The following is a 24783-nucleotide window of genomic DNA, read 5'->3' as shown; positions in this document are numbered from 1 at the left end:
TGCCATTCCCTTCTGGCTTGTAGTGTTTCTGCTGAGAAATCTGATGATAGCCTTATTGGAGTACCCTTGTATGTTATTAGTTGTTTTTCTCTTGCTGCTTTTAGGATCCTCTCTTTGTCTTTGAATGTTGCCATTTTAATTATGATGTGTCTTGAGGTGGGCCTGTTGGGGTTCATCTTCATTGGGACCCTCTGTGCTTCCTGGACTTGCGTGACTCTTTCTCTCGTCATGTTAGGAAAGTTTTCTGTCATTAGTTTTTCAAAGAGGTTTTCTATCCCTTGCTCTTCTTCTTCTCCTTCTGGAATTCCTATGATACGGATATTATTACGTTTCATGTTGTCCTGCAGCTGTCTTAGAACCTCTTCAGTCTTGTTCAGTCTTTTTTCATTTTGTTGCATTGTCTGGGAGTTTTTGTGTAGGTTGTCCTCCAGCTCGCTGATCCGATCTTCTGCTTCCTCTAGCCTGCTTTTAATTCCTTCTACTGTGTTCTTCAATTCAGAGATCGTATTTTTCATTTCCTCCTGGCTCTTATTGATAGCTTCTATGTCCTTTTTCATGCTCACGTAATTTTCTGTGAGTTCCTTGTAGTTTTTCTGGAGTTCTTTGAAGTTTCCGCTGAGCTCATTCAGCTTCTCCATAATCCATGTTTTGAATTCCATATCTGATAGTTCGCTCCCCTCTATTTCATTTAGCACTCTTTCTGGGGATTCTACCTTTCCTTTTGATGGGAGGTTGTTTCTCTGTCTCCCCATTTTTTTGACTCCTATTGTTTGTTGGTGCTTCTTGGAATGATCTGCACTTCCTGGATCTGCCTCTGGTGGCGTCAGATCATGTACCAGTCTGGCCCTAGGCAGCCTGTTGGAGACTTCCAGGGATCTACTGTTGTTGTCTGTCTTCTTTGATTGTTAATCTATTCAATCTGTGATTAGCTGTCAGGCTTAAGGACTGTGGGTGTGGCAGCTTAATTCCTGCAGGCAGGGCTTTTGCTTCCCCTCAGGCTGACGCCACTTGGAGGGGAATGGTCTACCTGCAGTACTGGGGATGAGTCAGCACTGGGACCCAGTCAGCTGCTCCTCCAGTTCTCCCCTCAAAGCCACCGTGCCAAATTCTCCCCAAGTGTCTCCAGTCCTCTCTGCCTTCCCTCTGCTTGAGCCCAGGGTAAGTGGTGGCCAAAATATTTTCGTATGTGATCCACTTAAGAGCTCTTTTTCTCCTGCTGTTTCTCTCCGGCTAGCAAGAAAGCCTGTGGCTTTTCGCTTTTCACAGCTGATACTATTTTACTTTCCACTCTGTCGCTGTAGGCTGGGAAGCCCAGCTGGGGGTTTAGACCCTGCCCTTCTCAGGGGGAACCCCTGGCTGCTGAGCTGTTTCTCAGTCCCTTCAGCAGCCACCCGTGTGAGCCCAGCCAGCCCTTCCGCGTCTCCGCACTCCCTACCGGTCACGTTGTGATGTAGCGACCTTTTCTGTCTCTCCGTGGTTATAAGACTTCTTTCCAGCTAGTGTTCCGTTGGTTATTCCAGATGATTTCTCCAAAATTAAGTTGTAAATCCAGACTGGTCCTGGGAGGAGGTTAGTGTAGCTTCCACTTACTCCTCCGCCATCTTGGATCTCACATTGTACTGTTTTCTAATCCAACTCAATATGGTTGAGACCATGAGAGTGTGAAACATTCTGGGAAGTTAGAAATCACAGTTGCCTGTATTCATTAGACAGTGACTTATGGAAAATTTGAAAATTGAAATGGATATTGAAGGATGAGTAGCATTTGGATTAGATAGGCCTTATGAAGGCTATCTTCCCCTCATTTGTATATGGTCCTATTTGTTCACAGACTTGCTCACTGAACAGTGTTATCTATAAAATGGTAGCAAGTGCATGACAACACTGCTTATAAATATCCTTCAGAGAAATTGATCCTTCCATGACACCACAGTTTTTATAGACCTTAATATTTTTACATGTTGTGGTATTTTAGCTAAATTAGTTTAATCTTTTTGGAGGTTTAACAACATCTTTTGAGGGACAGTCTTTATCATTTTACTTGAGAATATTTGAAACACACAGTTAAGCACATAGGTTGTGTGACCTTCAAGCTCCCTGAAACATGGACTCACCAGTAACCAGTCTGGTGTTATTTGTATTTTGATTTTGTTGTGTAGAGATTGGAAAATGAACAAGATGTTGCTCTAATGGTGTAAGCATTATTTTGAAAAAGTAACAATTGCTCTCCCATAGTGTAAGGCATAGACTCTGGAGTTAGACTGTGGGATTGAAAGCCTGGCTCCATATTTACTAAATGAATAGCCCTAGGCAAGTTTCTTGTGCCTCTGTTTCTTCATGTACAAAATGATGATAATAGGAGCTCCACCTGATAGGGTTGTTGTGAGGATTAAATGTTATATGTAAGATGCCCAGACCAGTGCCTGACACATAGTAAGTGCCTGGTAAGGAGGCACTCTCATTGGCCAAGGAAGAAAGGGAGGAAGGGGAAGAAAGAAAGGAGGAAGGAAGAAGAAAGGGAGATAGGGAGGGAGGGAAGGAGAAAGAGATACTGAATGGGATATGCTTTAAACTTCTATGCTTGAGTTCTGGTTATTTGTTGAATTACTTCATATTAGAATGGTAGCTTTCACTCAAAAAGCACAAAACTTTTTTAAGTTTGGAGTTTGCTTGTTCATTTTTTATCATAATATTTCTAATATCTTTTGACGTTCAGCATTTCTTATCAAGGAACTGTTACTCTGAGGGGAAAAAAGGAAGGAGTATCTGGTAACATAAGATAGACCTCATAAGCAAAATACTTGTTAAGATGTACAGTGTAGTCTTTTATCGCAGCAAGACAGGTATCCCTCTCTCTCTCTTTGGGCTAATAATAAATGCTCTGACAGCATCTAAAGGAATCTTTGTATCTCCCTGAGGAGAGGCGCCTAGGTTTGGAAACAGTGTGGGTTTGGACTGCAGACTTGGGGGCAAAATACTAGTTCTACTGCTTTTTAATTCTGTGACTTGCCTCGGACAAATTATTTGAACATTCTGATCATCGCTTCCCTCATTTCTAAAATAAAAAGAATGATAATTGCTAAAATGCCTCATGTTGCATCACTTTCCTCAGAAATCAGTGTTCAGTTATTGCCTTTGTGTCTGTGTTAAGCTCGTGGCATTTCTTCTATTTCCTCTGTGCAGAAGATGCTGCGCTACTTTTCTCCATCCTCAGATTTTTTGTATCTAAACCTAGCTCAACTATTAGCTATGGATTCTTTCTTCTATATCTGTAAACCACCTTGGTCTCTCCTTTTTGGGAGCTCCAAGTAGAATTTACAGCTATGCAGTTCAGTACTGCTTGCTTTCCCACCCGACTGAGGAGTGCTTGAGTGCCGGGTTTAGGTCTTACCCATGTTCTCTCTCCTGCCCTACCTGGCACACTGTGGGGATGAGGTCACAATCACTCCTAAATGCCTTGTTGGAAGTTTACCACATAACCAGTCCTCTCATCTACTCAATCTACTCATTTGATTTCAGTACTTTAAACTGTTCTTATGTTGGTACAAAGAAAATATATATTGAAAGCAAAGTAGCCCTCCCATTGGAAGGGAGTTCATGGAGTTGAGCTAATACTTTATCATCCACTTAGATATTGTGAAATGTAGGTTGGCAGAGGGAAGGGCAGAACATCAAAGTAAACTTGACCTCTTCCCTCATTTTATTCAAAAATGCGTTTGTTAATTTAGGAGCCTGTTGGCCTTCTGTTCCAACTTACATAAAGGAAGGAATTGAAAACAGGTCATTAAAAGGGTATATTAAAAGCAATGATAGAATATGTGATTGAATTCACTATTTCTATTGTACTTCTGTGGCGCTTCAGATACTGGCCTCTGTCTTTTTCTCTTTTTTTACTTCTCTGCATTTCAGGAGTAAATGATATCCTGTGAAAAAGATAAGAATTGTCTATGTAAACTGTATTATAACTGAATTATCTATATAAGCAGGCAATACTATAAAAATACAGTTTCAAGTTTTTACATTTTGGTCTGTTTTGCATGCTTCAGTATTGCCTAACACATCTTTCAGCTGTGAGTTTTCCATTATTTAACACCCAATTCTCTTAATCCATACCTCAAATACATAGACACCAAAAGTAATATACAAATGAAATAAACTTGAATTGATTGACACTTAGGGCAATGACTTCTATTCGGCTGCTGCCTTCTAGAGCAATGACAGTACATGTACATGCATATCTTCCCCATGTGCTAACACACCTGTCATGTTCTTACAGTTTCCAGCTGTTAACCATCCTCAGTCATTGGAGAGAAGATATCTTGGAATTTTAAACAGCGTTTTACTCGACTTAATGAAGGTGAGACAAGTTGATGTTGTTTGTAGGAAATTTCTTTTGGTTTGTAGGTTGTCTTGTGTCTTAATTGTGACCATAGCCTGCTTTTATGAAATAAATGTTTTGTTAATAGATGTATAATGTTGAGTGATGGGGGACTATATCATGTAAAAAGGCATGGAATTTATTGAAAATATTAGCAGTATCTCGTATTATAACATTCCGTGTAGATAAGACCATGAGATACCTAAATTATATTCCTTAAATTGACAGAATAATGACAATCTAAATATAAATAATAAATAATTTATTCAGTACTCAAGAGCTGCTGCTCAGGCATAAGGTTTTAAAACAAATCTTAAAATAAATGTTGGAAGAAAGGAGATTCTAACATTTTTTTACATGACATTTAAGGCCTCCCATAAGATTATTTTACCAGTGAACCTAATTCTGCTCCTTTTTCAACTTGGCCTCCTCTTCTCTCCCAGACTTGGCTCTTTCTGGCTCTTCTTTTGACACCAATAATTGATCCTACTTCTACTGTGGCTAAGTGTTCCTCCTGTTGCTAGCATACCTGTCCAGAAGGTCTTCCTTCTCTGGAGTGCTGAAAATGATCTCACAGTTTTTTATTCATGCTTTTCTTCCCTAGTAGGCAAAGTCAGCCCCTTGAGTGAGAACTGTTTTTTTTTTTGTTTTGTTTTGTTTTTTTCTTCCATATTTCTCCAGCTTTCGTTACAGCCATCCAGTATATAAGCAAGTGCTGGTTTTTTGATAGTAGGCCTTCAAAAAACAGTTGTTAATGGATCAGGTTTATTTTATGTCCTTTCAGACAACCATCAAAATCAGAGGTGGTTTACACTGTGCACAGAGCCTTTAAAGGCATACTTAGCACAGTTGGAAATTGCTGAGCAGTGCCCTCAGAACTTTGCTATGCTTTAAACTATGTTAATCTGTGTGCCAAGGAACACTGTAAATAGACGTGGGGGCAGAAGTTGGGGAGGGATTGTGGCCTTTGGGAAAGGCCACATACCATAAAACCTTCCTTAGACATTCTCAATATTCATTAACCTATAAAGGCTTTCAGAAATCCCACGCCAAAGAAGCCTTTTTGTCTCACCCAATATTTCCCAAATTTAATTAAATGCTGAATACTATAATAAAAAATAAAACTCCACAGCACTAGTGTTCTTCTGAACACAGATTGAGAGATGCTATTAAAAAAAGAACCCCCAAGGCTCTTTCAGGTTAATTAAGCATCAATTATCTCTTAAATCCGTTGGGTTTTGTCAATATGTTCTTTCACTCAATCAATATATATTTATCAGGGTCTTAATTATTTGGTAACTTTAAAAATGTAAATAGAATAAAGTAAAACTTAATTAAATGCTGTTTCATGTTTTCTGCATTGTCTCATTTTAGTTAAAAATAATTAAACTTTCTTTGTTAAATCATTGCCAAATGTAATTACCAAATACCAGTGTGGTACCTGGTAAAATCTAGCACAGATAAAAGTACAAAGATCACCTAAATCTTCCTGCATTTATACCAGTTTGGAAGTTGAACAGTCTAATTCCTATTTATTTAATACATTTACCCTTGAATTTCCTGAACTATATACTGATAAGGTATACACATTATGGGTACATCACTGTTAATTTTTGTAATCTAAGCATATCTATGTAACCCCACCCGATCTGAGGTATAGAAAATTATGACCCCCTCTCAGACTCTACAGTCCACCAGTCCCTACTCCTGGAAACCATGATTCTGACTTCTGTCACCAAAAATTAATACTGCCTTCATATTATTAAATATTAATATAAACAAGTTTAGTTATCTTTGAAAATGAATTTGGAAAATTCGTGAAAAATTCTATTCTCTATGCCATTTCCCTAAAGCAGATTTGATCATTTTGTCCATATGTAAGTACCTAAAATGGCCATTTCATTCTACATCTGTTTATACATATCAGCCATTTTAGTGGGGATACAAGTCTCCAGAATTAATCCAAGCCCCTAATAACTTAAAGAATAGCTGCAATAATTATATGGGTTCTAATTTAGTTTTAAAATTATGTTGTTTTATGCTTTCCTCATAATGACCTCATCCTTCCAAGTAATTTGAAAATTAACAGCTGTATTCACAAATGTAAAAATAGATCTTTGTGTGTATGTGTAATAATTTCTACTGTTGATAATCTTAAATAAATTAAAACAGCACTTTAATGCTAGTGGATATTTGGCTTCTGAAAGGTGATGTGTACTTCTAATTTAAAATACTACTCAAAGGCTAACTTTTCTTTGTTTTAACTAGTATGCAGTTGAAACCATTTTGATGTTAACTGTTTTAACTGCCAGTGAGGCCAAAATCATTTTTACCTCCACAGTTTTTGTTTTCTAATAAAAAAGAAAGAATTGAGATAATTTTAGAGTTGTATCTGAGTCAACATGAATGTAAATCCGTTTGTATGTAAGCAATGACTTGGGTTTCCAGATTCTTACCCAAAGGGAATGTTTCAATATATGGTAAGATCACATTTCAAATTTTCTGTGATGCTAGATTGAAAGTGGTTGTCTAAAATTGAATTCTGGCTTATTGGGAGCAAATCTAGGTTTACCCTCAGTGTTCAACAGTGGGTCACAAAGAGATTACTGTTCACAAAGCCAATGAAAGTGAACAAGAGACGGATTTGGGAATGCTGGAATTTTACCCTTCTTCCTTTCTCTGAAGGACAATGCCCAGCACTCAAAGAGCAAAGTTCAGTGTCCTCTGTTGAGTTATGTTAGGTTATGTAGGTTATGTTTCTTTACATACTTATCTAATTTGTCAGTAAAACCAATTCGTTTAAATAATGACTCACCTTTTAAAATCTTGTCCAATTACTAGTAAGATAAATATCATCAGAAGAAAACATTTTAGTTGTAAAAGAGATAGTACCTTAATGAATAAAGAATATTTACAAATAAATTAGGATACCCAAATAAAAGATAAAAAGGACTACAAGTAACCAACAAATGTAAAAATATTCAATCTCACTAGTAATCAAAGATATGAATTAAGATAGCTGTGAGATGCCACTTTTAAAATATCTAACTTACAAGTACTAAAAGAATGACAATACCTATTGTTGATGAGGGTGCCAGGAAATTGGTAGACTCAGTTGCTAAGAGGACTGTCATTTGAGATAAATTTCCTAGGGGGTGATAGAAAATAATCCTTAAAAGTTTGCAGATCTGCCAGCTCCATGATTAGGAGTTTATCCTGTGAAAGAGGTCATGGATGTATGCACAGATTTCAGGGGTTCATCACAGTATTAATTATAATAGTAAAAAATGACAGCCATCTAAATGTCCAACAGTAGAAGATTAGTTAAATCATGGTGTACCCATACCATAAACTTCTATACAGTCATTTAAAAACATATTGTAAAATTTTTTTTTTTTTTGTGGCAACATTGTTCATAATAAAAGACGGAAAACAACCAAAATTTTATCATTAGGGAATTGCAAAAGGAAAAAAAAAAAAAAGAAACCTAAGGTACATCCATAAACTTGAAGCTCTTTACTGATAAGAAATGATCTTGTAAGATCTAATGTCCAGTGGAAAGAAACTAAGCACAGACCACTGTGTATATGTTACTATTTGGGTAAAGTAAAAGGAGCAGACAGAGAGATATACAGAGTATCTATGGAAGGATGAGCAAGAAACTGGTAATGTGGACTACCTCTAGAGAGGGGGAGAAGAGAGAGGTGAAGAATATGTATGTATTCCTTCATGTGAATATATACTTATTCCAATAATATTTAAAATGGTGGAATGATGCTATAAATAATATTTTTGATTAGTAGGTTAAAAGTTCAGGATACAAAACTTAAGTGTATATTATGAGCCAGAAAATATACGTGATATTCAAAAAGGGACTGAGAGGGCATATCCCCAGAGGCCAGCAATGGTAAGATTATGGATGATTTAGATAGCCCTTTTTAAAAAATGTTTTGGACTAAACTATTTGCTAGATATTCTGCAACGATTGTGCATTTCTTTTATAAGAAAAAAATCAGGTTTTTAAAATATTAAATTTGATGTTGTCATGTTCTTTTTAATCCTAACTTTATTTCCTAAGAATTTACTGAAGTTGGACCCAGCTGAAAGATACTTGACAGAACAGTGTTTGAATCATCCTGCATTTCAAACCCAGAGACTTTTGGATCGCTCCCCTTCAAGGTCAGCGAAAAGAAAACCTTACCATGTGGAAAGCAGCACTTTGTCTAATAGGTAAATATTCCCTTCTAAGGAAATGCAGATGCAGTGCTGGTCTTACAAGTAGGTGGAGGAGGTGGGTGCTTAAATGATGCAATTGGAGAAAAGAAGGAAAGCCCTCTTTATTCAAAAATACCTTCCTTATGCTTATTACATGATTCAGAACCACAATTTAAGAGTTGTGTGGGTCTTACAGACTTTCTTATCTTTAACAACTATAGCATGGAAACTTACGCATTCCTTGGGAATGGTAGCATGGGTTAACAACAAAGAGGGGTTCTAGCCTCATGAGCTAGAAGATTCTGTGTAAATGGGACCCAGAGGTTATATACACCAGGGGAAGAAGGGTAGGTTAGGGCAGGGGGATTTCTGGAGGGAGAAGAGGATATCAAACCCAGGTGGGTGGTTAGGTACCTAAGACAATCTTTGCAACTGAACCAAGTAGGTCTGGCTCTATAGAAGGGTCTTATGTTTTTTTGCTCTTATCTTTTAAGTATTGATTTAAAATTTTTTTTTTCATAAGAATAAGACTATGGAAATAGAAAGTTAGTTTGGAAGGCAGTGATAAAAATAGTTTTTTAAATATAATTTTTCAACATAATCTTAAAAAAAAAAACAACTCATTTCTGGGGGTTAGGAGACTCACAAGGGATTGGACCATGCATCCAGCTTCTCCAGAACTGCCATTCCCTGGTTCTGTTGGCTGCATTTACAGGGAGGCAGTATGCTTGTCATGGGCTCCCTATCTTCCTTCCTCTCTCAAGAAGCTGATCTTGTCATCTGGTGTTGCTTAGACTCTGAGAGATAGAAAGAAGTTTCTCTCATCTATCTTTAGAAGATAAATAGAAAATAATTTTTAATTATGAAGCTTTTTGAATATAAGTTTTCTCTTATTTTCCTCCAATGTTCTCTCCATGTAGAATACTTGTTTTTAATGTAACGGAATTTTGAAAGCTCAAGACCAGGTACTTTTTAGATCTGTGAGTGCATCCATAAATTGTCAGTAACTGTTTATCCTATATTTTCTCTGCTCACCTGTGATGATTTGACTGGTTTGTTTGTTTATTCGTATGAGGGAGTTATTTTTATAACTATTTACTCTCTTTATTGGTATTGTTTTCCTCACATCTTATAAGCCATTCTTACCTTTTATTTTTTTAAAAGCCTGAGAACAGATTCAAATTATGTTTAACCAAGTTTGTATTCACTTTGTTCTCTGTTTGCATGAGATCTTAGTACACTAAGTCAAGGAATAGTATTCATCATTTGGTTGCTCCTTTGCATTTAGGAGGTTCACATTATGTCTGTCTTATCTGGGATCACTCCCTGTTCAGGTGCTTTTGTCTCCCATGTCCTGTACTTGTCACTCGACTCCTCTATATAACATTTGCAAAGAAAAAGGATCCTGATAATATCAAGTTTAGTAGATCAATTTTTGATTCTTGCTGTACTGATTATTGATATAATTTATACCATGAAATGTGTATTTGTCCTCTAGTGAGTCACTTGAGAGAGGTTGGCAGTGGGGGTCTGAGACTCCTTGGGAACCCTCTTTAGGGATCTGTCAAGGAGGGTGTGTGTGATGAGGATATGGTTTGTATAGGTCTTTGAGGAGTTCTCCCAAATCCCTTTTTGAAGCAGACAAGAATAGAAATTATAAGTAAATAAAAATCTCTGGAAGAACTCGTTTTTAGATCTTGACAGTGTATTGAATATCTTAGCTCAATTTGCACGTATCTGACCATGTCTATATTTCCTCCATGGGAGCCCTTCTTAATGAGGACACTAATTCTACACAGACCGTGGCTTTCTTGGACTTCCCAGCACCATTGTAGAGACATTCACGGCACCATATCATCTTGGCTGCCAAGTACGCACTCCCCTACTTTGTTTTTGAGACACACACACACCCGGTCTTCTGTCATTCAAGCTTATGTCCCTGTAGGAGAGGTAATGGACTCTTGCATTACCTAGCCCCTCCCTAAGTTTCCTTCAGACTCTCCTGATGGTCTGCTCACCTTGGATATGGTGGCTGGTGCTTCAGCTCACCCTTCACTGCCCTCTTACCAGTCCTGCTCTGCCCACCTTCTTCATAAGAGTGTAGCTTTGCATCTTTGATGTTTGCTTTGAAAAGTTATTGTAACTGAAGAGATTAAGTGTCTGCCTTTCTTCCCTCCCTCCCTCCCTGCCTCCCTGACTCCCGTGCTTCCTTCCATTCATCCTGCCAATCATTTCAGAAAGGTTTATACGTGTATATTAAATCCTCTTCAGTGGTTGGCTATTTAACACAGATGCCTTACAATTATGTATCAAAGAGATGAAATCTTCAAAGCAGTTTTTTGTTGTCCTTGTGCTTGACAGGGCTCCAATTTGAAGACAATTTGATGCCCTCTCTACATAGAAATTGTATACAAAGCTCAATGCCTTCAGATTAATACCAAGGCAGAAACGTTCAGGATAGCGGTTTAGAATCTTAGTATATTTATGGAAAACCTAACTCTGACAAATGTTTCTACCTTAACTAACTTTATAGTCTCCCTTTTCACATTATAATTTGGTGTCTCACATTGTTATGAATATGTTCTTCACAAGTTAGTTTGTGCTCCACATTGAGAGCACTGTTCCAAGAGTTTCAAAAACTCTAGCTTCCATCCTCACTTTTCTCTATCCTTTTCTGGCTGGAGCTTCAGACATTTCACAATATCTGCATGTGTTATTCCCACTATTACTCTTTCTAGGCCTGGAGGGGGAAGGGGAGGAAATAGGGTTATGAGAGCCCAGGGGAGCCAGGCAGAAGGAGCCACCCGATGGGAACTGTAATCCGGAGGGGCACAGCAACGATCTGAGTCAGGGTGCTGATGCCAGGAAGGAGCAGGGAAGACAGCCCCCAGCCCCTTGCACTGCTAAGCCCAGCTGGGAGTTAGATGGCAAGGGAGCCTCGGGGGGGGGGATACAGTCCTCAGGCTCCTGAGGCCAAGGATGGGGCAGAGGGGAGTGGAGAATGTATTGAGGTTTGGGCAAATGGAGAATAACCAACACACTTAATCATTTGTATTTATGGATGAGATTATTTGTCAGTCATTATTTGGGGTTTTTGAAAGTTGCTAAGATATTCTAGTTACCAAGAGATAAATTGACAAACAACTCTGGAGACCATCTGTTATTGACTGGGGATAGACTATGCTGACATCATTTAACAGAAAGTGAAACTTTCCTTCCTTTGTAATTTCTTTCTAGGTCTGGGATCTGCCATTTGGTTAGCTTATTAAATGCTGAAATTCTTGTGACCCAACTGTGAGGGAATAGTGAGTGTATTTAGGACATGGGGCCTTCCATGCTAGTGCAGGCTTGCTTGATATGAGATACTTTTTAACACTCCGAAAGGTAGGAGGAGAGAGAAAGGGCCCTGACCTCTGATGCCTGAGCAAGTGGGTTCTCAGAAAAAATAGGAAGGCATGATTTCACAGATTACTGTCCTGCAGGGAAAAAAGTGTGACTTTCCTTCCAATTAGTGTGTGATGGGAACAGAACGCTCCCAAATCAAACCATCTTTAGCAATAACAATATTTGCAGCAAAGTTTTCTGAATGCATAGTAAAAGGGGATTATTTATCACTTAAAAGCATTCTTCCCTATCTCTAAGTACAATTTGATCTTTAATTACAATAGAACAAAATGATCTTTCTGGGATATCATTTTTCAGCTTTCATATAGAGGACAAGTTTTTCCTCTAGATTTATATTTTATATTTTAAACCAAGTAGGAAATGAAGCTTTAAATCTTAAAGAAGGCTTCAGTCAGAAATAATGACATGTGAAATGAAGAAGACCAAAAATTGGGTCTTGTGGAGAGAAATGAACTTTACATCCCTGTGATCCAATTAGAGGCAGATTCCTGTTGAGTGTACAAGGATATATCTGAAGTACCCCAAGTATTGCCACTTCTCTAAAACATAAATATCAATCATTGTGTTTTCCTACAAATATCACCAGGCAGCTTACATTTCTGTTTAGAGTGTCATTTTCTTTTATTGAGTACATTGCTAGAATTCTCATTCTTGATGATACAGGCTAAAGACAAAAGAGACACTGGTGTCTGTGTGTATATGCTATCAGTATGTACCTCAGAGGCAGGCCATGAGTTTGACAAATAAAAACGAAGTTCAAGAAACACAGTGGCCTTTAGGTGTAAATGTTGCCTTCTGACATTCAAGCAGACGAAAGAGTCATAAAGAGTTTGTCTGTAGCTCAACTTTCTTCTTCTTACCAAGAATTCTATAACCAACACTCATGTGAGCAGCAAAATAGCAAAAACGTGTTTTCTCAGATTATCAATTAGAAACTGTATTGGCCGTAGGTTAGCTGAGCTTTTAAGGACATCCAAATCATTTTGTCAGGACCAGTGCTTAGTTGCAGAGTGACTTGATCTAAGGCACTTACTGCTTTTGGCTAGATGTTATTTGTTGACCCTAGTTTAAGAGAGTTAATGTTTTTAGTCTTTGAGGTATTTTAGATATTTGTTCTTTTTTTTATGATAAAACTTTTTATGTGTATGCTATTGAGGAAAACTGATACACTTTTGTTTTGGTTTGTTTTTAACATAGAAACCAAGCCAGCAAAAGTGCCGCTTTGCAGTCTCACCACAGATCAAACAGCAAGGACATCCAGAACCTAAGTGTGGGTCTGCCCCGGGCTGACGAAGCTCTTCCTGCCACCGAAAGCTTCCTAAATGGCAACCTTGCTGGAGCTACTCTTAGTCCCATGCACACCAAAACCTACCAAGCAAGCAGCCAGCCTGGGTCCACCAGCAAAGATCTGACCAACAACAACATACCACACCTTCTCAGCCCAAAAGAAGCCAAGTCAAAGTCAGAGTTTGATTTCAATATTGACCCAAAGCCTTCGGAAGGCCCAGGCACAAAGTACCTCAAGTCGAGCACCAGATCACAGCAGAACCGCCATTCGTTTATGGAAAGCTCTCAGAGCAAAGCTGGGACATTGCAGCCCAGTGAAAAGCAGAGTCGACACAGCTACATTGACACCATTCCTCAGTCCTCTCGGAGTCCGTCCTACCGGACCAAGGCCAAAAGTCACGGGGCACTGAGTGACTCCAAATCTGTGAGCAACCTTTCTGAATCCAGGGCCCCAATTACAGAATCCAATACCAGTAGGTACTTCCCATCCAGCTGCTTGGACTTGAACTCTCCCACCAGCCCAACCCCCACCAGGCACAGCGACACGAGAACTTTGCTCAGCCCCTCAGGGAGAAATAACCGAAGCGAAGGCACTCTCGACTCACGCCGAACCACAGCCAGGCATTCAAAAACAATGGATGAGTTGAAGCTGCCAGAGCACGTGGACGGCAGCCATTCTCATTCTCTGTCTGCACCTCATGAATCCTTTTCTTATGGGCTGGGCTACACCAGCCCCTTCTCCTCCCAGCAGCGTCCACATAGGCATTCCATGTACGTGACCCGGGACAAAGTGAGAGCGAAGGCCTTGGACGGAAGCTTGAGCATAGGGCAAGGGATGGCAGCCAGAGCCAACAGCCTGCAGCTCTTATCACCTCAGGTACAGCTAAGAACCTTAATCTGATCAGTTGACTCACTATGAGGAGGTGGTGCAGGGGTGAATAGGGTCAGTCTGCAATTTTCCCCACGATAGGAGAAGGCTGTATTTTCTTGATAGTATGCATTTAGGGAAGTAATACTTGAAGGGGTACTCTGTTAAAAATAATAAGACAATTGTCGAGTATTTGGACCTCAAAAAGCTTGTTTTTGGAAATCTATTAAGGGTTTTTTTTTTTTTTTTTTTTTTGGCATATTTTGTTGAGAGCATCCTATTTTGATTAATTTGTAGAATTCATTGGCTATATGTGTTTTTATTTTCTCAAAATTTAGTGTGAATTTATGGGGATTTTTCTCTAACCACTCCAAACCACTTTTGCTTAAATCAAACCCTTTGCTAAGACCTTACTCAATATCTTAGCCAAATTGAAAAGTTTTAAATTTATCTAGGACTATAGAGAAATTTAACATCAGGTGAGGATAAATGTTAATATTTAGTTTTCAGATTGTTTTTAAATCTCAAGGCAATGTTTTTAGCATAATACTTCCTCCATCTTAATTAATCTTCAGACCCTGGAAGTGACACTGATCTGTTTATCTCTTTTTAATCCTTCCATGAGATATTTTTTATCACTTATTTTAGAGACAGTGGGAGAGAAACATCTATGTGAAAGAAATACTGATCAGTTCCCTCCCATATGCACCCTAACCAGAGGTCTGTGCCCTGACTGGGGGATCAAACCTGCAACCTTTTGTTGCACAGGACGATGTTCCAACCGATGGAGCCACCCAGCCAGGGCCTGGCACTGACCTGTTTAAAAGCAACAGCATTCTTGCAACAAAGCATGTTTTTTTTTTTTTTTATTACATTTTCGTGATCTTAAACACTCACCTGCATCAAAGAAATAAAGGTGGAGAAAGCCAATGTCAGAAGGAGAAGAGTTTCCTCCCCTGTTAGAGGCTGTGAAAATAAGTTCATCAGTGTTTGTAAGAACTCCAGAAAATACGGATGGAAAATGTAATGGGAGGCTTAGCAAGATGAGTGCTGGGGAGAGGGGATTGGCAGTAATGAGCAGTCTCAGTAGGTATAGCAACGTAGCTAAGAGCTCAGCTGGGAAGCCAGGCAGACCTGGGTTTTGTATTCCACTTTTGCAATGTGCTTCAAATTGAATTTGGGAGAGTGATACAATTTCTCTGTGCCTCAGATTCCTCATCTGTATGTTGTTGTTAGGATTAAAGACAGTGTATAAAGCACCATGCCCAGTGTTGAGCACAGAGTAAAGTGTTGAACAGATTTTAGTTGTCGTTACTGCTTCTGTAGAGGCTGGTGGGGTGGGGTGGGGGGCTGTTCTTTAGGCATGGAACACATCTGTGCTGGGTATTCTCCAGTTCTTGCCTTTGAGAAACTTATCTTCTCTCGGGGAAGATTAAGTTATACATGGTAACAATGAACTAATTAGGAATCACATTCCTGTGGCACTCGCTATAAATAGAAGTTGAGAACAGGGAAGAGAGCATTGTGAGCAGGAGCCGTCAGAAATGACTTTAGGGGCAACTAAAGGTCTTGCTCTGAGCTAGGATGTAGAGAGAGGTTTTGGAAAGCTGGAGAATGAACTATGTTCAGGCATGTACAAAACTAGGCACCATGATAGGCTCTAATTAGAAAGAGGAAAAAGATGTGTTTCCTGCCCTCTTGGAGTGTGTGGGCTGGGGTGAGGGTCGAACAATTGCCAGCATATAGCTCATTATGATGCTGTTTGGCTGCATGCCTGCACTGTCTGGAGATGATCGTCAGGCAGGGGCCTGTGGAAGGCCCCCATGGGAGGTGGTATCTGAGCAGAGACTTCTGGGACTTAACTAGGGGAAGAAAATGGAGTTGGCATCAGAAAAGAGGCTTGAAGGAAGGGCAGGAAAGAACACTGCAAGGAGGTGGAGGGTAAGAGAGACATTAAATAGCATGGTGTGCTGTGGGGGTTGCAACTTGTTCCACCTTGCTGGAATGAGAATGCAAGATTTGGGGTGGTGTTTGTAATAATCCAGGGATGAGGGGAGGAGACAATATTGTGGACTGTCAGTGCCAGTGGGAAAGCAGGGGAAGAGTGGGCCTTAAAGACCCCTCAGAAGTAGAGAGAACAGGACTTGTGAATTGAAGGACTGAATACAGGAAAAAGAAAGCCTTCAAGGTTGTTTTGCTAGGAGCTCTTTTTCAGAGTACAAAAAGAGGACTTTTGAAGACACTGAATTCAACCCCTTCATGTAACAGATGAGCGTGCTGAGGCTCCGAGAAGTTGACTGAGTTGCCCAAGCTTACCCAACTGGTTCAGGGCAGAGTTGGGATCATGTGGCAATGTCGAGCTTCCTAGCCAGCACTCATTGTACTTTACCATGCTGACATGTTGAACTTGCAGTGACCCTGGGCCTCTAAGCAGAGGTGTTCTCCACGAGGTTGGAAAGACTGTCTGGCACCCAGGTGAAAGGAGGGACAGGAGGTGCCATGATTGGAGTCAGATCAGTGCTCGGAGGAGCCCCTAAGGAGTCTCTCAAGAGAAGGGAGAACTCTAGTGCCCACAGAGATCTAGAGAGCCTGGCAGGTGCACAGAGACATTAAGGTCAATGCCAGGTAAAGTACGCTAGCACTAAGCATAGTGTAAACAGTGAAGTAAGACAAACAAAAAGCTTTTAACTTGGAAAAAAGGACAAGTGGGCTGGCTTTTTGAGAGTTCCAGAAAAAAGACGTTGTGAACGCGATAGAAATAAAGTAATTAGAAAGAGTTACTGTGGATTAAGCACATATCCAACTGTTACTGGATGTTAAGTTTAGGTTGTACAGTACCAAGCTGCAAGACAGTACAAGTGTGAAGGCACAGAGATGGCAGACTGCTTGACAAGTACTAAAACCTCACGTGAATAAATGAGGTGAATCACTCTCTTGCAAAGTGTTGTGGCTACCTTCAAAAGTAAGGGGACTGGACTGGGCACGGTCATTTAAGTGTTTAGGTTAGATGTAAGTCATTTGTTTTCTAAAATACTTTGTTATGAGCCTTTGTAAACAATACAGATGATAAAATTCATCTAAGATCTTGTCATAAAGTAGAAAGAAGAAAAGCTACATTGGATGATTTCCTGCCCAGAATCCTTTCATAGTACATTTGGAAACTGAGGGGAGGGGAGGCAAAGAGACTCAGATTTTAAATTTTAAATAAAATGTTTTTGAGCCATCACATAAGGCTCAATCAAGATAATACATCATGCAGCTAATGGCTTGGCAATTTTGTTCCATAATCCCTTTTCTTCTAAGGGTAGAAAATGCTGCTTTTTCCCTCATTGAACACCATTGTGGACCAACACTACTCTTAGCTTGTGAATCATTTCCTTGAGAGAAATAGGTAGTGTCTCCTGAGATGAGCAGTGTCATAATTATGCTTAAGAAAATACATGAAATATAAGCACTATTATACTGCAGAAGTGAACTTAAGCAAATAAACTGCAGTAGTTACAATTTTAAGACAGAGATTATTAAGACTACTGATTCTATTCCTCTATAGCCAAAAAAACTTTAGTTTTCATCTGAATATGCCATATAAGTCTTTCATGAAAAATAATTTTGGATCTGCACAGTTCTTTTTAGAGAGCTCAGCCTAAAATCTGCTAAAGAAATTTTAGATTAACTAATGGAATCTCTAATTAGAGCACTGCTCAGAACCATGACTATCTAGATATTAAGAAGATCATTTTCTTTGTTTTAAATAATTAATTGAACTATTTTCAGAGTAATTCATTCCCTGCTCGCCTAACTTTAATGAGACTTTCACTTTCCATCTATGTGACAGTTGTTTGACTTATTTTACATTCATCCGATGACTCACTCCTATGGGACAATTTGTGTTTTAGCCAACTAGCATTTTTTCTTTTAGTCGGTTAAGGTACTGGTTATACCAAATAAAGCCATGGCAATTCAGGTGATTTTCATCATTTATAAGGGCGCTCTTATAAATCCTTTTAAATTTGACTTCCAGCCAGGAGAACAGCTCCCTGCAGAGATGACTGTGGCAAGATCTTCCGTAAAAGAACCCTCCAGAGATGGCAACTCTTCATTCCATGGGCGGCAGAAATCTGAGGTCTGAATTCTCCAGAGTTGTCACCTTATATGTTACAACCTGTCTGTAAAAATTGGTCATTCGACATCATTACAGCCTATCTTTTAAAATTTATGCATACCTAATCTCCCATAAATAATTTGAACTGGCTTATAAAGTAGTTTTCCTCATGCCATAATTCTGAGTTTTCTCTTAAAAATCCTGGAGTAAATTATAGATCAGTGGGGCACTATCCTAAGTTCATAGGCCATTTACTTTCATATAAACCTGTTTTCTCTCTCAGGGTGGAGCATATCATGACCCCCATTCTGATGATGGCACTGCCCCCAAAGAAAATAGACATCTGTACAATGATCCTGTTCCAAGGAGAGTTGGCAGCTTCTACCGAGGTAAGCCTGGCCCCTGACACACAATACGGTCCTCACTTCTCTGCCCCTTGCTACACCTCCAGCCCCGCCCCTGACTACATTTCACTGCCCTGGCTTCGGTCTGTGTGAGTCACCCGCTGTCACCTTCCAGTGCTTTTCCTGACTTCTGGTCTTATTTCAAGTCCTCAAGGCTTCTGATTTAGGTTCTTTTGAGTAGTCTTCCTATTTCCAAGGTCACCATCAAAACAGTCTCTGGAATGACCCTTCTGAAGCTATATTCTGACCACACCACTCATTGATTCAATTAAGTGATAAAAGACTTATCAATGTCACCTGTGGGCCTGACTCTGTTCTGGTTTAGAACATGGCAGTGAACATTAAGGTTGAAATAATCACCTTCACAGAGCTCACATCCTCATAGGAAGAGAGCAGTACTAAACGTAATAATTATATAGAACAATAAAATGTAATAAATGCTACAGGAAAAAACATAGAGCAAGGCAACCCATTGCCCACCACCACCCACACGCAGTCCTCTATCTCTCACCTGCTGGGAGTCCTCTGGCAGCGTCCCATTTGCATGAGGACAAAATCTGAATGCCCCAGGATACCATTCTAGGATTTGCCCTGGCCCTGCCATCCTTTCCAGCTGTTCTTCTTCCTCTCTGGTGCCCAGCCTGTGGGACTCACAGAGGCCACTCTGTCCTCTGGCCTGAAACTCACTCCTCCCCCTCCTTGGACAGCTTGTTTCTGTCCCTCTGAAGATTCTACTGTGAGGTCCTCAGCAGTGTGATGTCTTCCCTGCCCACCCAGATGAATTGAAGTGTCTCCTCCCCTGTTTCCACCCATGGTTCCTTGTTTAGGCCTCTAACATGACACAGACCACATGGTACTGATTCTCTGTCTGCATTTCTCTCTCACAAGGTTGTGAGGCCCTTTATCTTTTCATCTTTCACTCTCATTGACTAGCATACTGCCTGGCAGTTTCATTAGTATTTGCTGATTGAATGAAAGAAAATCTTGAAGTGTACTTTACACAGCCTTAAAAATGTACTTCAATGTTTAATAGACAACTAAAACAGATGCTTTGGGGCTGTGTGAATTTAGGATATTTTGACAGAGACAGGCACCCCCTTTGATGAGCTGTGGGAACCGCTGGGGAGGAGACAGATAGCAAGCCCACCAAGGTGGGGCAAGGTCCTGGGTCTGGGATGTTCAACTTTTCATAGCCTTCAAGTGTCACCACGACCTTCTGCTGTTGCTCACACTCATTGTCTGGCTTCTCACTGTTGTGCTAATTTGGGAGGACAGCTGGAAAGGAGCAGGAATGGGGGAAGGGGGGACATGGACAGCTGCTTGGTCATTTTAACCAGGAACCCGAGCTAAATGAAAACATACAGTTGTTATTAAGGACTAAATGTATATTGAATCACTAAGCTACTCTGTTCCCTCCAAGCCCCACCTTTGAAAAAAGCATAAATGAATTTTAATGCATTTTTTTCTCATGCCTTGATTACCTTAGAATCTTATGGGACTAAAATTTTAATTCAGATTAATGTCATTTAAAACAGAATCTTGTAGTCTACATGAGCAAAAGCCTTTTCTTCTATCACTGTAAGTTTTACTTCCAAAATGGACCATACATGTGTTATTGCAATAGATGTCTATGGAAAATACTTTAATATAAAACGTTAACAAAATTCTAATCAGTCTGGAAACAGTTTTATTTTGATTTTGAGTAAATGAAATCAGTTAATATCAACACAACCCCTCATTTGTCTTCCTTATAATCCATTTCAGGGCTTGGCAGGCAGAACATTTTTATTTTAGAAAGTCTAGAAATAGGAAGAAAAGATTTAACTAGGTGAACATCTGAAGACAGCTGCCATTTCAATGATGCTACTGAATCTAACTGGATGAAGATTTAGTGGTATCACCGAAATGACAGATGTTTCCAGAATGCTTCCCATTTTCATCCTATTGGTCAAGAGTCAAGTGAGGTGGTGTCATTTATCTTGATATATAGCCTGTATATTCCTTTTGTGATGAAATTTGCAATATGTTTTGATTTATGACCAAGCTTAGAAATTGACATAAAATATAGTAACCCCCACCTAAAAAGCAGAAAAGTGTTTACTCAGATACATCGTGTTTTATCTTTCTCTTTATTCCTGAATTGAAAATATAGAGAAAAAATTGTATTCTTGCGCAAGTAACCAAATTTCATTGGAATTTAGTTTTAAAAATATAAAATTGATGCTGCCTCCCAAGTGTCGAGGCTTAAACAGTAGTTTGTATATTCCAGCACACATATGAGGTCTGTCCAGAAGATATTCAGCCATGTAATATGAAAAATAGAGGCATGTGCTGAAGAAGATACAAGATAAAAGAAACATTGTATATAGGACAATGACACCTCAGTCCCCTTCCAAGTAGGCACCTTGGGACCTCACATGGTTCTCCCAACCCCCATCAGCTGCCCTGTCATATTTTCCTGAATCTCACTGATGGTCTGAAATCTCTTCCCTTTCAAAGATGATTTTAGTTTTGGGAAAAGCCAGAAGTCCCAGGACACCAAATCTGGGCTGTAGGGGGCTGAGTCACCTGGGTGATTTGGTGTTTCACAAAAAAACTCTGCACAAGATGTGATGTATGAGCGGGTACACTGTCATGATGAAGCTGCCAATCACCAGCTGCCCATAGATGCGGTCTTCTGAACCATCCCAATAGTTTCCACAGAGGAATGTTCAAGCTTAACACAAAATTCAATGCAGATTCATTGCTCTACTTGCTCAGTCCTTTTGAATGCAATGGCCACACAGTGCACGCGCTCACTCAACAGTGTCTACTGCCCCCACTGACCAGTACAGTGAAGTCATCATTGTTCACGCATGTGCATTCCAGTCCCCTCGCCTTGGCTGCCAGGTTACATTGATGTTGTGCAAACCATTCTCATTATATCAACAATGGCTGGGCTTTTTCTGGACAGACCTCTTATTGTTAAGTCACTTCAGACTAAATAGATTTTACATGGTTGGGTCTATGATATAAAAAAGCCTGCACTTCAAAGAATATCAAAACATTGAGGGGAGGCTATCATATTCATACTTTTAAATATCCTACAATATTTTCAATTTATCAGTTGACAGGTCAATTGATATTGCCTGGTGATATGATATATATTGCCTGGTGTTAACAGACCCTCACAAATTGGTCTTGTAAGCAGTGGGGGTAGGGAGTATGTTCCCTGGAGTTCCTCCACCCTCAGAAAACACAGAAGTTATCTGAAGGGCAGCTGAGGATTTTGATTTATCTGTATTTGTGTGAGAAAAAAATGCAATAGAATAACTTGAATCCTGTCTTGACCATTAGATTACATCAGTGACTTTCTTTATTTAGTGCCATCTCCACGTCCAGATAATTCTTTCCATGAGAATAATGTGTCAACTAGAGTTTCTTCCCTACCATCAGAAAGTAGTTCTGGAACTAACCACTCAAAAAGACAACCAGCGTTTGAACCATGGTAAGTATTTTGGTTTGTTTTTCCTCTTAAGTTTTTCTAACTGGAGATTTGAGATTTCAAAGAAATTCTGGATAAACTTGAGCATTCTTCCTCCTGCTGTACTCTTCTTTCTCAAGAGAGATTGTTTGGTATGGAAAATGTGACTTGTCATTATTTGTAATGGTTTCTTTCAAGTTCAGAACTTACATTAAATAACATATAAAAGAAAAAAATATCCTGGATCAATAAATGCCTCATAAGTCTTCCATTGCGTTCTTCTGACATGATTGATGTCTTTCACTGTCTCCTCTTTTTTGCTATTGAATCACGTAGCAGACACTTTGCTTAGAACTTTGTGTGCACTGTCTCACTCAGTTTTAACAGCCTTTGAAGTACGAGTGGCTCACATTGTACAGATGAGCAAACGCAGCTTAGAAAAATCGTAGGGAGCTTGTCTGGTGCTGGACAGCCAGTAACACAAAGCAGGATCTAGACCTTCATAGGTTCTGACTCCACAGCTTGTATCTTTCATCTTTATGCCACCTGACTTTTGTCAGGGTGAAAAGATAGAAAGTAAAATGATGTGCCAACTTTATGTATCCTTTTATCTTCTTATGTCATATGTAATAAAAATTTAGGGAGAGAATTATAACATATATCAAGTCTCATCAGCAGATCTGTCTGGGAGTAAGAACTTTTTAAAAATAGTAATGTGGACTTAGTGTTCTCGACTGCCCAGAATCCAGATGTGAGGGGTGCTTATGTGTACTTTACAGAAATACCTACCAAGTTCTCCACTAGTGGAATAAAATGGTGCTTTACTGTAACACACCAAATATAGAATAAGACCATTCTGCCAGAGAGCCCATCTCTGGTGTTTGTTGCCAGAAGTTACAGAGGGCCTTAGGTCAGTTCTCCTGACCCTATGTGGTTTCACAATTTGGACCCTGTTGGCAGGGTTATATTGAGGTTTCTCTGTTACTGTGCCCAGTGGTGAAAATAACGTGATTATTTTTAAGACAGTAAGATTTTTAAAGCTATAAATACTTTTTTCTTTTATAAGCACATTTTACATCCATTGCCTTATTTACAAAATAAGTCTTCACATTAGTGACTAAGAAGGTAGACCTTGGAAATAGGGTCTCTTGATTAATGCCACCTTCTGGCCATGTGACTTTAACTTCTTTGTATCTTGCTGTTCTCATCTGTAAAACAGGGCTAGGAAGAGCACCTCCTTCATAGGGTTAATGTGATCATTAACTGAGGTAAAGCATCAAAAGCACCTAGAGCAGTGACTTGTTAATATCAGCAGTTTTTACCGTCTATGTCCTCTAACTTCAGTATGACTTGTCAGGCGTCTCCCTTCCACTTATTTTGCTGATAAACTTTGGTGCATTCTTTCTTCATGTGATCGTAGATAAGATCTCCTATATATACATTAATCTAGGAGCACAGGTACAACTTATTTTAGTTGTTGGCATTGGCAGTTTTTAAGTGTGACTTTAACAAGCCATGAGAATAGTGTCTAAATTATAAGGATTTGGGATTACAGAAGAAATTATTTTTCCTCTTGTTCATTGTGTAATGAAGTGCTAAGAGTTTAAAAGAGTGTCAATTACAGACTAACAATCCTATGAAAATTAGGTACGTCAGATCAAAACTGAATCCAAATGTGGTATGGTGATATTCACAACATACCTCTTCTTTTTGATAATCAGTTTGAGTAGAGCTTGTTTAGACCTGGATATGTATAGAAATATGAAAACAATTGTTCTAAAAAGAATTAGAGGCACGATTGGGACATTGAACTTTAGACAAGTCTCCATTGTGTCATTTATACTTCGATGCTGCTGGTAGGAGGCTTGAGAGTTCTGGAATTACTGGTGATGAATTGCTATATTCTTTTGTTCCCATCACCCTCCTGAAGAATGCTGCCATCATATTTCTTCATGCATCACATCTAACTTAGTCTAAGTCATGCATTAAGCTTGACTTGTCTTGATATTTTTTCTTAAACAAGTTATCTCATAGGTTCACCATACTGTGTATATTTCAGAGAAATTCAATTTGATAATTGTTACAACAGCATGAATGAGCCTTGCTATAGTAACATAGTGAATTGCTGTTTCTAAATTATCACTTTCCAAGGCCAGTCTGTTTCTCCTTGATAGTAGTACTTTACATTTTGGGGGGGAAGAGAATATTTCTACAGTGTATATATTTTGTTAAATATATTTTATTGAATATGCTATTATAATTGTCCCAATAATTCCCCCTTTGACACCCCCCCGCCCAGTACCCCCATTCCCTCCAGCATTCTCACCCCCCTTAGTGCATGTCCATGGGTCGTGCATATCAGTTCTTTGGCTTCACCCTTTCCTATATTATTCTTAACATCCCCATGTCTATTTTGTACTTACCAATTATGCTTCTTAATCCCAGCACTTTTTCCCCCATTCTCCCCGTTCCCCCTCCCCACTGATAACCTCTCCAAATGATCTCCACATCTATGGTTCTTTTTCTGTTCTGGTTGTTTGCTTACTTTGTTTTTGTTTTTGTTTTTGTTTTTCTAGATTCAGTTGTTGAAAGTTGTAAGTTTATTTTCATTTTAATATTCATAGTATTGATCTTCTTTTTCTTAAATAAGTCCCTTTAACA

The 24783-nt window shown here is 39.2% G+C and overlaps 1 protein-coding gene across 2 annotated transcripts in view; it reads left to right on the top strand.

Annotated features, from left to right (window-relative positions):
• CDKL5 (cyclin dependent kinase like 5) overlaps positions 1-24783 on the top strand; it is a 109981-nt gene that overhangs the window by 71544 nt on the left and 13654 nt on the right. For both annotated transcript variants that reach the window (XM_090264458.1, XM_090264457.1), the window contains exons 9-14: positions 4277-4357; positions 8457-8608; positions 13196-14162; positions 18175-18276; positions 18539-18644; positions 22023-22146. In XM_090264458.1, coding sequence (XP_090120584.1) covers positions 4277-4357; positions 8457-8608; positions 13196-14162; positions 18175-18276; positions 18539-18644; positions 22023-22146 — 1532 coding nt within the window. The remainder of the gene's footprint in view (positions 1-4276; positions 4358-8456; positions 8609-13195; positions 14163-18174; positions 18277-18538; positions 18645-22022; positions 22147-24783) is intronic.

This window comes from Furipterus horrens, unplaced genomic scaffold, assembly GCF_987537825.1.
Source record: "Furipterus horrens unplaced genomic scaffold, mFurHor1.1.pri manual_scaffold_17, whole genome shotgun sequence".
Lineage (NCBI taxonomy): Eukaryota > Metazoa > Chordata > Mammalia > Chiroptera > Furipteridae > Furipterus > Furipterus horrens.
The sequence above is the reverse complement of the archived record's forward strand: the minus strand, read 5'-3'. Positions and strand labels throughout refer to the sequence as shown.